Source organism: Acinonyx jubatus, chromosome C1 (genome assembly GCF_027475565.1).
Source record: "Acinonyx jubatus isolate Ajub_Pintada_27869175 chromosome C1, VMU_Ajub_asm_v1.0, whole genome shotgun sequence".
Taxonomy (NCBI): Eukaryota; Metazoa; Chordata; class Mammalia; order Carnivora; family Felidae; genus Acinonyx; species Acinonyx jubatus.
The window spans coordinates 91,259,245-91,275,370 of NC_069381.1; the positions used below are offsets into that span (position 1 = coordinate 91,259,245).

General features: G+C 34.7%; 1 protein-coding gene across 2 annotated transcripts in view; it reads left to right on the plus strand.

Annotated features, from left to right (window-relative positions):
• STXBP3 (syntaxin binding protein 3) overlaps positions 1-16,126 on the plus strand; it is a 55,976-nt gene that overhangs the window by 26,201 nt on the left and 13,649 nt on the right. For both annotated transcript variants that reach the window (XR_008295118.1, XM_027058450.2), the window contains exons 7-13: positions 154-308; positions 4,842-4,932; positions 7,689-7,813; positions 10,326-10,421; positions 10,556-10,613; positions 15,042-15,107; positions 15,872-15,952. Coding sequence is in view for 1 of the 2 variants with exons in the window: in XM_027058450.2 (XP_026914251.1) it covers positions 154-308; positions 4,842-4,932; positions 7,689-7,813; positions 10,326-10,421; positions 10,556-10,613; positions 15,042-15,107; positions 15,872-15,952 (672 nt within the window). In the remaining variant the exon portion in view is untranslated. The remainder of the gene's footprint in view (positions 1-153; positions 309-4,841; positions 4,933-7,688; positions 7,814-10,325; positions 10,422-10,555; positions 10,614-15,041; positions 15,108-15,871; positions 15,953-16,126) is intronic.

Consider the following 16,126-nt stretch of genomic DNA (forward strand, 5'->3'; position numbering starts at 1 on the left):
CTGGTTAAGCAAGTAATTTTTTTAATGTCCCAAATAATAGCCACATTTTTCTGTGTGTGTGTGTGTGTGTGTGTGTGTGTGTGTGTGTGTGTTAAACCAAATCACCAATTGACACAGTATGACCTTATTTTTTTTTGGGGGGGCCTAACTTAGGTTTATACTCTTGATGTACCGGATGCATTCTATTACTGTTACAGTCCGGACCCTAGTAATGCAAATGGAAAAGATGCCATTATGGAAGCAATGGCTGAGCAGATAGTTACAGTATGTGCTACCCTGGATGAAAACCCTGGAGTAAGATATAAAAGGTAGAACACTCAATACTGTCTGTATATGTTATGCTTTCTATTTGATCTCAATATAGAGGTAATATCTCTGTGCTAAAGTGTATTGGTTTGCAGGGTTTACTTTGCAAACTCCATGTAAAATTATGCTGTTCAAATAGCAGATTTAAAGTTTAAGGTTGAAATTTCCAAGCAACTAATAACCCCCGGTTACTAAATTTCAGAGCTTAAATTTGGTATAATTTGCAAGCACTTTTTAAAAAAGCACTTTTATTTTGCGAGAGAGCACGTCAGTGGGGAGGAGGTAGAGAAAGAGGAGAGAGAGAATCCCAAGCAGGTTCCACACTGTCAGTGCAGAGCCCAATATGGGGTTCAAACTCATGAACCCTGAGATCATGACCTGAGCTGAGATCAAGAGTTGGACACTTAACCGACTGAGCCACCCAGGTGCCCCTCAAATAAATAAATACATTAATTAATTAATTAATTAGTTATTTTAAAAATTTACATCCAAATTAGTTAGCATATAGTGCAACAATGATTTCAGGAGTAGATTCCTCACTGCCCCTTACCCATTTAACCCATCCCTCCTCCCACAACCCCTCCAATAACCCTGTTTGTTCTCCATATTTATGAGTCTCTTCTGTTTTGTTCCCCTCCCTGTTTTTATATTATTTTTGTTTCCCTTCACTTACGTTCATCTGTTTTGTCTCTTAAAGTCCTCATATGAGTGAAGTCATATGATTTTTGTCTTTCTCTGACTAATTTCACTTAGCATAATACCCTCCAGTTCTATCCACATAGTTGCAAATGGCAAGGTTTCATTCTTTCTGATTGCTGAGTAATACTCCGTTGTATATATATATACCACATCTTCTTTATCCATTCATCCATCGATGGACATTTGTGCTCTTTCCGTACTTTGGCTATTGTTGATAGTGCTGCTATAAACATGGAGGTGCATGTGTCCCTTCGAAAACAGCACACCTGTATTCCTTGGATAAATGCCTAGTAGTGCAATTGCCGGGTTGTAGGGCAGTTCCATTTTTAGTTTTTTGAGGAACCTCCATACTGTTTTCCAGAGTGGCTGCACCAGCTTGCATTCCCACCAACAATGCAAAAGAGATCCTCTTTCTCCGCATCCTTGCCAACATCTATTGTTGCCTGAGTTGTTAATGTTAGCCATTCTGACAGATGTAAGGTGGTATCTCATTGTGGTTTTTTTTTTTTAATTTTTAATGTTTGTTTATTTTTGAGAGATAGAGATACAGAGTGTGAGCAGGGTAGGGACAGAGAGAGAGACATACACAGAATCTGAAGCAGGCTCCAGGCTCTGAGCTGTCAGCACAGAGCCTGACATGGGGCTCGAACTCAGGAGCGGTGAGATCATGCCCTGAGCTGAAGTCAGACACCCAACCGACTGAGCCACCCAGACGCCCCTCATTGTGGTTTTGATTTGTATTTCCCTGATGGTGAGTGATGTTGAGCATTTTTTCATGTGTCGATTGGACATCTGGATGTCTTCTTTGGAGAAGTGTCTATTCATGTCTTTTGCCCATTTCTTTACTGGATTATTTGTTTTTTGGGTGTTGAGTTTGATAAATTCTTTATAGATTTTGGATACTAACCCTTTCTCTGATATGTCATTGCAAATACCTTCTCCCATTCTGTTGGTTGCCTTTTAGTTTTGCTGATTGTTTCCTTTGCTGTGCAGAAGCTTTTTATTTTGATGAGGTCCCAGTAGTTCATTTTTGCTTTTGCTTCCCTTGCCTTTGGAGACGTGTTGAGTAAGAAGTTGCTGTGGCCAAGATCAAAGAGGTTTTTGCCTGCGTTCTCCTCTAGGATTTTGATGGCTTCCTGTCTTACATTTAGGTCTTTCATCCATTTTGAATTTATTTTTGTGTATGGTGTAAGAAAAGTAGTCCAGGTTCATTCTTCTGCATGTCGCTGTCCAGTTTTCCCAGCACCACTTGCTGAAGAGAGTGTCTTTATTCCATTGGATATTGTTTCCTGCTTGGTCAAAGATTAGGTGGCCATACGTTTGTGGGTCCATTTCTGGGTTCTCTATTCTATTTCATTGATCTGAGTGTTATTTTTTAATGTTTATTTACTTTGAGAGAGAGCATGTGTGAATGAGCGGGGGAGGGGCAGAGAGAGAGGGAGAGAATTCCAAGCAGGCTCCCTGCTGTCAGAGCAGGGCTCAAACTCAAGAATAGCAAGATCATGACCTGCGCAGAAATCAAGAGTCAGATGTTCCACCCTGAGCCAGCCAGCTGCCCCCCAGTGGCCATTTTAAATAGATTTTCTCTTGTTTTTTTTTTAAAGAGCTAAAGTTTGACTTTAATACCGTGTACCTTTATTTATTTGCTTCTTTTTAAAAATAGCAAATTTTTAAAAATTTGCTTCTTTTTAAAAATAAGATTTACTGTGAGGCACCTGGGTGGCTCAGTCGTTAAGCATCTGACTTTGGCTCAGGTCATGATCTAACAGTTCACAGGTTTGAGCCCCACATCAGGCTCTTATGCTGACAGCTCAGAGCCTGCAGCCTGCTTTGGATTCTGTGTCTCCCTATCACTCTCTACCCCTCTCCTGCTCGTGCTCTCTCTCAAAAAAATTAACATTAAAAAAATTTTTTTAATAAATAATAATAAAATAAAAATTTACTGTAAAGTGCATAAATGATATATATATTGCTTGATAAATCATTCCAGAGTGAACATATCCCTCTAAACCTACCAAGGTCAAGAAATAGAACATAAACAGCATCTCAGAGGTTCTGCTCATGATCCTTCTTGATCACTACCCCCTTTTTTCTCCCCAAAAGTTACTACTATCCTGACTTTTAACATGTATTTTAGTTCTGCCTGGTGTTGAACTTGGTAAAAATGGAATCATATGAAATTTTTGTTTCTGCCTTCTTTGTTCAACATTATGTTTTGAGAGTCATCCATATTGTTTTATGTAATCTCTGCTAATTACTAGCTGTGTGACCCTTCTGCCCTCAGTTTCCTTATCTATGAAATGGGAATGATAGTACCCACCTTATTAAGTTGTTGTTAGAACTCTGTAAAGCATTCGGGATAGTACATGACACTAGTAAAATGGTAGTAGTAAATATACTGTGGTATTACTAGTAAGTATTATCACTCATTTCTTTTTTAAAAGTTTCTTTAAACATTTGCATGTGTCATGTTTGTTGGCTGAGCTGTTTAATTTTAAATTCATGTACTTTATATTTAAGTTACATTAAAATCCTACTTGTAGTTTCTCAAAGCATTCCTTTATGTCTTACGGACTGTTAAAGTGTAATTCTGACATAAAATTATTTCCTTTTGAAAATACTCTAAAGCTAAACATGTAATAAATTTTTCTTTATAGTTGCTATTTTATTTTTAAGGTATAAAACCTAAAGAGTCTTTCACTCTTGGAAGCCGTCACAATGAGATTTTTGAGATTGGTGTGCTAATTGAGGAGCCTTTCACAGAAGTTTTCCCTGTAGATTCAGAAGTTATGCTAATGCCACTGGTCATGAAGTTGTAATTTAAACTATGATTTTATCATTTTAGAAGACTGATATACAAGACTTTATGCAAAAGATTATACTGGAAAGCTAATTAGATGTTAGCACATTGGGAAATCTCACACTGCTAGTAGGAAGGATAATTGGTCAACTCATTTGGAGAGTAACATGCTAGTATCTAGAAAAGTAAAAATGTTCTTCATGATTCAGCAATTATACTTTTAGATGTAGAAAAACATACATGGAGATATATTTACAAAGATATTTGTTTCACTTTTGTTTGAAATAGTATAAAATTAAGAATGATTTAAATGTCCGTCTTTAAGGGGAGGCTGGGTGGGTATCTGACTTCAGTTTAGGTCATGATTTCACAGCCCATGAGTTTGAGCCCTGCGTTGAGCTCTGTGCTGACAGCTCAGAGCCTGGGCCCAGCTTCAGATTCTGTGTCTCCCTCTCTCTCTGCCCCTCCCCCCACTCATGCTCTGTCTCTGAAAAATGAATAAACCTTAAAAAAATTTTTTTTTAAAGTCCATCTTTAAGGGGATGAATACATAGAATCCAATATAATTATATGATGGAAAATTGTGTAAAACTAAAGTGAGTAAATTTGATATGTGTATGTCAACACAGATATCAAACATATATAACATATACTGTTAAACATATAAAATAGTAAATATATATAACAGCATTGACAGGAAGAATACACACCAAATTCATGACAGTGGTTGCTATTGGAAGTGGATAGAGGTAGAGGAGAAGATTAGGAATTAGGAAGGAAATAAAGGGACCTGCAGTTTTATTTATAATATATTATTTTCTTTAAGAAAATTTGAAGCACATATGATAAGGTTTACATTTGTAAAATCCAGACAGATTGGTATAATATTTGATGTATTATTTGAACTTTTCTGTGTTTATAAAGTCTTTTAAATTAATAAATTATTGCATGGTTTAATTTTAGAATTCAGCTTTATTATACTATAACATGTGTTTTGAAAGAAGGATAATTGTTTGAACATTTTTTCCACTTATAGTAAACCTCTAGATAATGCCAGTAAGCTTGCCCAGCTTGTTGAAAAAAAACTTGAAAACTACTACAAGATTGATGAAAAGAGCCTAATAAAGGTAATGTGTAAAAGGCAAATAGTGATTATGAACAAAGTCTGTCTTATTTCTTGATAAACCAAAAAAATTGTTCATTTCCAGCATTGATTTGGGAATTATTGATATAGATTCCCAGTATTGATTTAAGAATAATTAATATAGATGGTAGAGGGAACCTTAATAATGTTGTGGTCTAGTGGGGAAGATAAGAGTTTTGAAGTAAGGACTGTGTCCAACTCCTGGTTCTGCCATTTTTAATTCATAGATATGTTAGTTTGGACAAATAATGTAACTTCTCTGTGCTTAAGTTTTTTAAACTGTAAAATGGGGATAATAAGGATACCTATTTTATAAAGTAGAGGGTTAAATGAGTTATTACTTTTAAAGTTCTTACAATGATGCCTGCTGAGTAAACATTTAATAGTTATTCTTATCTTACTGCTAGCTCTGTGACTTTATACAAATTATTTACTCTGAGTTGTATTTTCATCTATAAAATGGATGCGATAAACATATAGCTTGCTTGGTTGGCATGAAGATAGGTGAATTAACATGTTCAGCACATATAGGAGTTTAATAAATGGCAGCTGTTATTATCTTATGAAGACAGTATAAAGTAATCAGAGACTGAGGTTGAGTCCTGGAGAATAGCAGCATTTAGGCTTGTGTTGGAAAATGAAGAGTCTGAGGAAACTGAAGGAGGTGGGGCCAGGGGGCTCGGAAGCCATATTAAATGAGCAGAAGAAACTGTTGACAGTTTAGAAGAGGAGATGGGCAAGGGAAACCACTGATACAGTGTTCTTTAATAAGTGAAATGAAAAAAATAATACATAGAATGTAGTGGGAACATAGGCAGTGGATTAATATTCTAACTGGAGTCTTGGAAGGCATCCCAGAGGAGGAGGCTCTTGAACTTAAAGAATGAGTACAACATGATGGAAGAAGGGGTTTGTTGCTTGGATAACAGGTATTCTTTGGCAGAGGCATAGTGAAACAGGGAAATTCACAAATACCTGCACTGGATTAGGAGGGTATAAGCTTAGATATAATGTTAGTTTACAACTTTTAAGAGTTGCTAGAGGTCTGGTGAAAGCTGTTCTGGTGTAGTGATGAAGACAGTGGCTCAGTGTGTAGCATAGTAATAGTCAATGTATGTTGAATGCAGGAAGAGATGGGTATGTTAGTAAATATCCTTTTTTCCTTTATGATTTCAATGAAAAAAAAAAACCAAAAAACGGCAAGATCCACACAAAAAAACAAACTTGTGCGTTCCATTTTTCTGCCTGGGAAATTATACATCCTTCAAATGCTTGGTATTTTTCCTTCATTTGAGAACATGATGAAGTGTCACATTCTTTTTGAAGCATTTCGCGACTCTTCAGGTCAAATGATACTTCCTCTCACGTATTGTCATAACCCCAAGCCCTGATATAACACTTATATTGCACCATCTTTTTCATATTTGTATTTTTGAGGACCTATAACACTAAGTGCACTAAGTGTTTTATGGTGTTACTACATTAACTCTTTTTCTTTTTTTTAAGTTTATTTTCGAGAGAGAGAGAGGCGGGGGGGGGGGGGGGGGAAGGGGAAGGACAGAGGATCCAAAGTGGGCTCTGTGCTGATAGCAGAGAGCCTGATGCGGAACTCAAATGCACGACCCGTGAGATCATGACCTGAGCCCAAGTCAGACCCTTAACCAACTGAGCCACCCAGGTGCCCCTACATTAAGTCTTTACAATAATCTTGTACAGCAGAGGTTCTGGTTATATTTTGTTTTACAAATGAGAATACTGAGATATTTAAGTTAAGCAATTTTTCCAAAGTCATTTAGCAAGAAAGTGGTCAAGACTGGGCTGATACCTGGATCTATGTGATTCCAGAGCCTGTATTCTTAGCCACTGTATCATACTGTCTCAAGGTTTAAATGAGTAAATGTTAAAACAATTTTTAAAGGTCTTTCTCATGTAATTTACTTATATCTGATATATGTAAATAAATAGGAAGTATTTATCTAATGAGTTGTAGTTATTTCTGACTGCTTTAAATAATAATCCAAATAATTTATCATTTTCTAAAATGAAGCATATGAAAGATACTAGTATTAACAATACTTTTCCTAGCACTGTTATTCACTGTTTAATAATTACTGCTGTTTGTGAATTAATGATAACAAGGCTTTCATTTTGATTTGCCATCTTAGCTGGTATCAGTATAATCCTTTTAAATAGCATAATGGTTAAGAGCATAGGCATGGAATGAAACTGACATGGGTTTGAATCTCCATTTTGCTACTTACTAGCTATGTCATTTAGTCAGGTTGCTGACTTTTAAGCTCTAATGCCTTCCTCATATGGAGATATAATACCTGCCTCATGGGGTTGCTATAAGAATTGAGTAATATATATTTTTTTGCTTAGCACATGTGTAATACAAAGAGCCTAAGTAGTGACTGCTGTTCATAATTTATATCAGTTTTAATGTTTATGGAACTAAATTCCTAAGAAAATGGGTTTAGTTCAAGGCAGATGTTACTTTTTTAAAACAAATTTTCACAATATTGTAATGTCAAGTTTGGCTCCTTAATTATAAGTTTTCAGTTTTGTAGTCTTGGTTTTTCCCCTATTGTGCCACTCCAATTTTTCTGTTTTAATAGAACTTCACATTCTTAAGAATGAGACAGAAGTTAGGAAAAGTCTGCTTTTGTTTTCTGAGATATTAACAAGGTGTTCACACAAATTGAAGTTTCTGAAGATAATTTTATCTTGTTATTCCAGGGTAAAACTCATTCCCAGCTCATAATAATTGATCGTGGCTTTGATCCTGTGTCCACTGTCCTGCATGAACTGACCTTTCAGGCAATGGCATATGATCTACTGCCAATTGAGAATGATACATACAAGCAAGTATATTTTGAAGGGCATATAAAGGGCATATACAAAGAGCATATAGGATATGAGCATTTAATGATTTGTGTAGGCGCCAGAAATCTAATGCCCCTGTAACTTTGTTATTCAGAAACTTTATTATTCTCTTACCCCTATAATCATAGTGTATTAAAAAATACCTTGACCTTGTAAGTTAATGGGTAATTTGACTGCTTTGAAGCTTCTTTGATGTAGTTGCTTCCTTAACTATGTCTACAACAAAGCTACATTTAAACCGGTGGAATTTGGGCTTCTTGCTTATGTTAAGAGTAAATACCTGGCCCACTATTATATTTATTGAAGTGGAAACCATATTCAAACTTATTAGGCTGTAATTATTCTGAATCACCCACCCAAAGGTATCTGTGTGTATGTCTTGTCAACGTAATATCTTTAAGAAGATTAGAATACTGGAAAACTGAATAGGATAGCTATTGAGAATAGACATAGTCTTAACTAATTTAGTACCTATTGACTTAACTCTGATATAAGCATATTTACTTTAAAAGTGAGGCCAAATAGCTAAATGAAAAGTGAAATAATTTTTTTATTAGGGAACCATTTTACTGTATTTTTGTGAGTCATTATGAGTGTATATATATATATATATATGTACAGGCATATGTGTATTACATGTTATTTGATATCATAATCTCTAAATCCAAATTGGCGTTTTTCAGCTAAGATTTACTGCTTGAGCATAGTAGTAAAAATGAAAATTAGTTTTCTGAAATTTTGTGTAAATTATTTCAGTAATTTTAATAAATTAAAAAGATCTTTTTTCTGTTGTATATATTTATGTATTTTCTATTGTATGCTTATTTGCATTCTGGTCAAATCCTGGCTTCTGAATTTCCTTCCTGTAATTTATATTACATCTGGTGACATAGAGAAATCAATATAGCTTATTTTTCTAACATAAAAGTAGTTTCAAACAGTTTATTGAGAATTTTCAGGAGAGAATAATACTGTTTACCTCTGTTATCCTTTAGGTCTGTAAGCCTGCACTGCTCCAGAGATTAGAAAGGAATGAAACTAATAGACACTGAAGGACTTGGCTCCAGACATTTCAGGCAGTTCTAACCTAGTATTTAAAATATTCATCCCCTTTAAATTTGCTGGCAAGGAAAGAAAGTTTTAATTTTTTTAAGAGTAAGGGAGAGACCTATTAAACAAACAAACAAAAAAAAAAAAAAAACAAAAACACCAGCAATACTCCCTTTTATGAATCAAAAAAAGTCCAGGGATAAAATGAGATGAAAGTTTGAACTCCCTATGGTTTGTGCTCCATTACAATTGTTAATGGAGACAGTACAAAGCAGGAAATTCAAAGTATCCATACTCTGTTTTTTATATTGGTAATTTCTTTAAATGTACTTTTAAAATGGGGTTGTCATCATCTTTTAGTATTGTCAGGCTTGCTGTCTTAATCTTTGTTTATAAATCAAAGGTTAAAAGAATTATGTAAGTACAAAGTTATATTTTAAATGGCAGATAGGCTGCTGTGTCCTTAATGTATCTTCTGATTAAGCTCTCATTCTACCTTTGGGTATTTGCAATTAAGACTGCATAGGTAAATGGTTTTATACATGGGGCCTGTAATTTTTGGAGCTATGGAAGTGGGATTATATTCATATAGTAGAAATCTATATTTATTATCTGCAGTTTAGAGCTGGGAAAGTTCAAAGCTGTACTTCCTAATCTTGGCTCAGGAAATTGACAGTTCCAAGGATGATTGAATCTCCTTAGCACTATAGATGGAAGGAGGCTATCTGCATTAAAAAAGAAGGGAGATGTTACATTTGGGGAGGCAGTCAAGAAGCCCATTTTGAGTAGTTTCATGAACCTCTTGAATTTCTACTCACCTCGGTAGGACTTACTAAGGCAATCAGAATTTTTTATGACTGCGTTAGTTTTTCTCTCATATCCTTTGTCATTCTTCATTGGAGATGTGGTTATAGGATTAGGGAAAAATGTAGAAACAGATGACACGTGTTTATGATTTTACATACTTGGATACATGTTTGTGAAAATGTGAACTGAAACACCTTCAGTATTTAATAGGCTACATTAGGGGTGACATTTAATAGGTGTTTAATAGTTGTGCTGATGGTTATTAGCACATCAAAATAGTATTTTAAGCAATTAGAACACATTGTTAATATAAATTCAGTCTTGTTCTTAGAGTTGATTGTAGAATGTTTAATATTTCATAAAGTACCATTTTGCTGAGCTAAAACTCTTTAATGTAGCTGAATCTAACATTTGAAAGCAAAAATGTCTTGGTAGACATACAACTTTGATTTTGAATGTAAGGATACCAATATGCCTTACTTTATTCATTATCCTCCTAAAATTAATGGATTGAATATATATATGTATTGTTCAGTTTCTTGAGCTATGTCTTAAAATTATTGTTTGTAAAGATGTTTCTTCCACTTTAGGTGGGAGATAATCCAAAAGTTTTATATTTCTGTCTGCTTGTAGATACAAAACAGATGGGAAAGAAAAGGAGGCCGTCCTTGAAGAAGATGATGACCTCTGGGTCAGAATTCGACATCGGCATATTGCAGTTGTATTGGAGTATGTGAACCCATTTTAATTCTTATTCCATATTTTTTAGGCACTAAGTACCTGAAAGTACATTTTGTAATGTTAATATATTTCTGTAAAGAGTTAAACCTTAGAAATCTAAATAATTTTCTCAAATTTGACAGGGAAATTCCCAAACTAATGAAGGAAATTTCATCAACAAAGAAAGCAACAGAAGGAAAGGTAAGAATTTTATTTAACATTCAAACTAATGATGGTGAATTTTAAAGTTTGTTTAAAATGTATATTTTAACTATTTAATTTTCCACTTTGGGAAATTTCTAACACACACTAAAGTAGAAGAAATGAACTCCCATGTACCCATTACCTAGTTGCAACAGTTGGCAACATTTCGTCTGTCTTGTTTCATTTGAGTTTATTTTTAAAAGGCCATTTGGGGCACCTGGGTGGCTCAGTTGAGTGTTCAACTTCAGCTCATGTCATGATCTCCTGGTTTGTGGGTTCAAGCCCCTCATCGGGCTCTGTGCTGAATAGCTCAGAGCCTGGAGCCTGCTTCGGATTCTGTTTCTCCCTCTCTCTCTGCCCCTCCTGTGTGCACACACACTCTCTCTCTCTCTCTCTCTCTCTCTCTCTCTCTCTCTCTGTCTGTCTGTCTCAAAAATAAATAAAAAATATTTAAAAAAATTAAAAAGCCATTTAGTCAATTTCATCAATGCATTCTTGTTGGATTTTTTAATAATGAGGTGTGATTTACCCAAGTGCACAAATCTTAAGTGTATACTGAGTAACTTTTTACATATATATATGTATACACACACACACACACACACACACACACATAAATATATATATAAATATATATATATGGAACCACCACCTAAATCAAAATAGAGAACATTTCCATCATTCCAAAAGAGTACACAATAATATCATCTGTGAATAAAGAAAATTTAGCCTGACCCTTTTCAATTTTATACATTTAAAATAGTTTTTTTAAGTTTGTTTATTTGTTTTGAGAGAGAGAGTGCACGTACACGCCCAAGTGGGGAAGGGTCAGGGAGAGAGAGAATCCTAACCAGGCTCCCTACTGTCAGCACAGAGCCTGATGCGGGGCTCAAATCCACAAAACCGTGAGATCATGACCTGAGCCAAAACCAAGAGCCAGACATTTAACCAGCTGAGCCATCCAGGTACCCCGACAATTTTGTCTTTAATTGAAATGTTTAGTCCATAAATATTTCATATAATTATTGATATAGTTGAGTTTATGTCTACCATCTTGTTTCTATTTGTTTTGTCCTTTTGTCTTTTTCTTTTCTGTCACCTTTATGTATTGTATTTTTTTTTAATGATTCCATTTTATCTCCAATATAAATTTGTTTTATCTTTTAGTATCCTTTTTATAGTCATTATGCTAGGTATTACTAAATGTATTATCACAGTCTACCTTAAAGTAAGTATACTTTTGCCATGTCCTGAAGAATTCAAGAGCCTTGTAAAAGTTTAACTACATTTTCCTCCTTCCTCTTTTGTGCCATTATCGTCGTGTATTTTACTTTAACATGTGTTTATAAACTGAAGTTGTTATCATTTAAATTCTCAATAGACTTTTATATTGCCCTCATATTTATGAGATGTATTGTTACTTATTCCTTATAACTCTTCAGTTTTTCCAAGGGCCAGATGAATTCTCTCAATTTTTGTTTTATCTGAGGTTATCTTTGTTTTGTAAGCTTTTCAGCTACACTTTTGCTGCATTTAAAATGAAAGGTTAGCAGTTTTCCTTTCAGCAATGTGAAGATTGTAAAACATCACCTTCTGGGCACCATATTTTATATTAAAGAAAGCAGCTGTCATGTTATCTTCCTGAAGATAAAGTGGCTTTTTAAAGATTTTCCCTTTATCTTTGATTTTTAACAATTTAGCCATCATATTTCTTACTATAATGTGTATAATGTATATAATATATATATATAATATGTATCTTCCTTGGGTTTGTTGGGCTTCTTAAATCACTGATTAATAACTTTCATCATATTTGTAAAAATTCTTGGTCATTATTTCCTCGTGTTTGTCCTGATCTTTCTCCTTTCCTTCTAGGACTCCATTCACTTGTGTTTTAGAGATTTTTTTTTTTTTTTTTTTTTTACCATATTCCACATCTTTTACATTCTGTTCTTTTCCCCCCATATTTCCCTCTCTACTTTAATTGAATATTTTCTGTTAACCTTTGAGTCTCCTATTTCTGTCTCTTTTGTGTCCAGTATGCTGTTAAACCCATTCTATGTATTATTTTTAAATGATTTGTAAAGTTTTCTCTCTATAGTATAAAATTCTATTCGTTTTGACAAATTCATACAATCAAATAACTACAGTCAAGTTATAGAATAGTTCCACCACCTCCCCCAAATTCCCTTGTGCCTCTTTGTAGACAACCTCTGTATACAACTCTGATCTCCTGGCAACCACTAATCTGTTTTCTGTCTCTGTAGATTTGCCTTTTCTAGAATGTCATCTAAATGGAATAATACAGTATGACTTTTCTCATTTACGATAATGCACTTGACATTCATGTTGGCTGTAACAGTGGTTTTACCCTTTAATGCTTAGAAGTACTCCACTGTGTTTATCTATTCCCATCTTGCTGAACATTGAAATTTTTTTCAAGTTGTTGGCAATTATGAATAAAGCCACTATAAAACATTCAGGTTTTGTGTAAAAAGATGTTTTCATTCTCTTGGGTAGACAATTAAGGGTGAGATTGCTGGGCCATAGAGTGAATATATGTTTAACTTCATAAGAAAATTCCAAAATACTGTGGCTGTACTATTTTATAGTCCCTCCAGCATTGTAAAGGAATCACTATGTTTTTGATTTCTAATATCGCATTTAGTTCCAAGACATCCATTGAATTTTTTAAATAAATTCTAATTTTCTATTGAAGTACTGTATCTTTTTATCCATTTAGTCCATCTTTTCCTCTGTTTTCTTTAACATAAATATGCTATTTTTGAATTCCTTGTCTGCTAACTCCAACATCTGGATTGTCCTGGGTCTACCTTTTTTTTTTTTTTAATACCAGTATAGTTAACGTACAGTGTTATATTAGTTTCAGGTATACAATATAGTGATTCAGCAATTCCATATATGATTCAGTGTTCATCATGATAAGTGTACTCTTAATCCCTTTCACCTGTTTCACCCATCCCTCCACCCATGTTCTCTCTGGTAACCATCAATTTGTTCTCTGCAGTTAAGAGTCTGGTTTTTTTGGTTTGTCTCTTCTTTTCTTTGTTCTTTTGTTTTTTAGATTCCACATGAGTGAAATCATATGATATTTGTCTTTCTCTGACTTATTTCACTAGCATCATACCCTCTAGATCCATCCATGTTGTTGCAAACGGCAAGATGTCATTCTTTGTTTACATCTGGTAGTATCCCATTGTGTATATATACCGCATCTTCTTTGTCTTGAGTCTACTTTTACTATTCAATATTGATCACTTTTTTTGTCTTATATGTCCAGTAATATTTTCGTGCATGTTAGACATCATAGATTACATTGCAGAAGCTCTAGATGATGTTCTCCCTGCAAAGAGTATTGAGTTCTGTTCTGGCAGGGATTTAATTTGCTGATGAATAATCTTAATTTTGTTGCCACTTCATGTCAGGCACTGTTATGGTTAGCATATTTCCTTTAGTTCAGAGACATAGTCCTAGACTAGAACTTAATCTCTGGGGATATTCCCTTAACACTGTCTTCTTCGGATCAGAGAATGCCAGTATTTTCTTAGCACTAAGACCCCTCTGAAATCTCTGTTCAGCATTTAGGCACCCACCATTGTTCTCTGGTAGGCCTTTTTTTTTTTTTTTTTGAAGTTTTTTTTTCACGTTTTATTTATTTTTGAAAGACAGAGACAGAGCGCAAGCAGCGGAGGGGCAGAGAGAGGGGGAGACACAGAATCTGAAGCAGGCTCCAGGCTCTGAGCTGTCAGCACAGAGTCTCACGTGGGGCTCAAACCCACGAACCGTGAGATCATGACCTGAGCCAAAGTTGGATGCTTTTAGCCAACTGAGCCACCCAGGTGCCCCTCTGTGTTAGACCTTTAAAAGTTTTGCCCTTTACATGTGCAGGTTGGTGTTTGGCCAGGGATCCAAAGACAACCCTTCTTTGAGTTATATCTTTGAGTTATGTTGTGACTGGCTCTTTCCTAGCACCCTGCCCCCTAAACCCTATCTCACCAGCCCCAAACTCTGACCTCTTTTTCCTCTGCCTGGAGAGACTAGTGCTTTTTAGTTGAATTCTATTTCCTTTCACCATTCTTTCTAAAGTGCTCAAGGGAAAAGCTAGGGTAAGTGTAGGGATCACCTTCAGTGCTTTCTTCTGCTTACGTATCTTAGCTGTGAGCAGTTTTTCGTAGCCATTGCCTGAGAGTTGTCTTATTTACTTTGTCCAATTCTATTTTTGTTTATGGAGGTAGAATAATTTTGAAATTAGCTACTTTATTGTGACTGAAACTGGAAGCCTCTTGAATTTTTTTAATTTGCCAAATACTTAGAAAATTAACAATAAAACTACAAGATTTAAAAATTTTTATGTAAAATACCAGAATTATAAGTTTGCTTTAAAAATGTTTGATTTTTTCCTAGACATCACTTAGTGCTCTTGCGCAACTGATGAAAAAGATGCCCCATTTCCGTAAACAGATTACTAAGGTAAGCAGTATTATACATGAGATACTTTATCATTTTTAGTTTATTAGTCATCCAGTTCTATAGTCAGGTTTAGTAGTGGGTGTCATGGGATAGTGGGTGTTAGTTAACCTCTAAAATTTTAGTCTAGGTCTGGGAAATTTTCCAAATACTTAAGCTTCTCAGTAGTATTCTCTGTATATAATGTAGATTCATCCAAATCCAGCTTAAACTTTTTATACCTTTGTCTTGAACAGCCAGACAGAGAATTTTGTATTTATCAACTTAATAAGAAAATTTAATATTGGATTGACCATTGGTTGTTACTCTACTTGGTTCCTTAATAGTTATGTGTTAGTAGTTAAGAGCAGTTAAGCCACGTTGGTAGGTAAACTTTTGTTGTTGTTGGTAGTGGTGTATCATTCTTTCTTATGAGTCATTATCAGAATAATTTTAACTCATTTTTTATCATATGGCACCCTAATCAAGAACCAATAATATAAATTCAAACTTTAAGGACTTAGCTGTTTTTCTTTCTCTGCTTCTTTTTCATTACTCTTAAACCCAACACATACTCAACCCTTCTGTTTTTTGCTGTCTGTTGATTGTCTCCTGTGGACCATGTTAATTGTTACTTTTTTCTTTTTCTTGAGCTATTTTCCTTGCTTTACACGGTACCTACTTTCTGCCTAAGCCCATAATTTCCTTCAGGCCCATCTTACAAGTTTAGTATTATCAGTTGCTTAAAAAGAAATTAAAATGATTTAAATGATTGATTTGTTTTTCAGCAAGTTGTCCATCTTAACTTAGCAGAAGATTGCATGAATAAATTCAAGCCTAATATAGAAAAGCTCTGCAAAAGTGAACAGGTATGTGCAGAGTGAGAAATACATATGTCCTAATACATTTCCGGAATGAACTTTGTAAGGTGTGCTAAACCACAAAATCTCTCTTAGAAGGGGACTCAACTAGGCAGTATTTAAATACATCACTATTCACCAACATTATCATGTAGCTATAAGTATCATAGTAAGCAGTTCCTC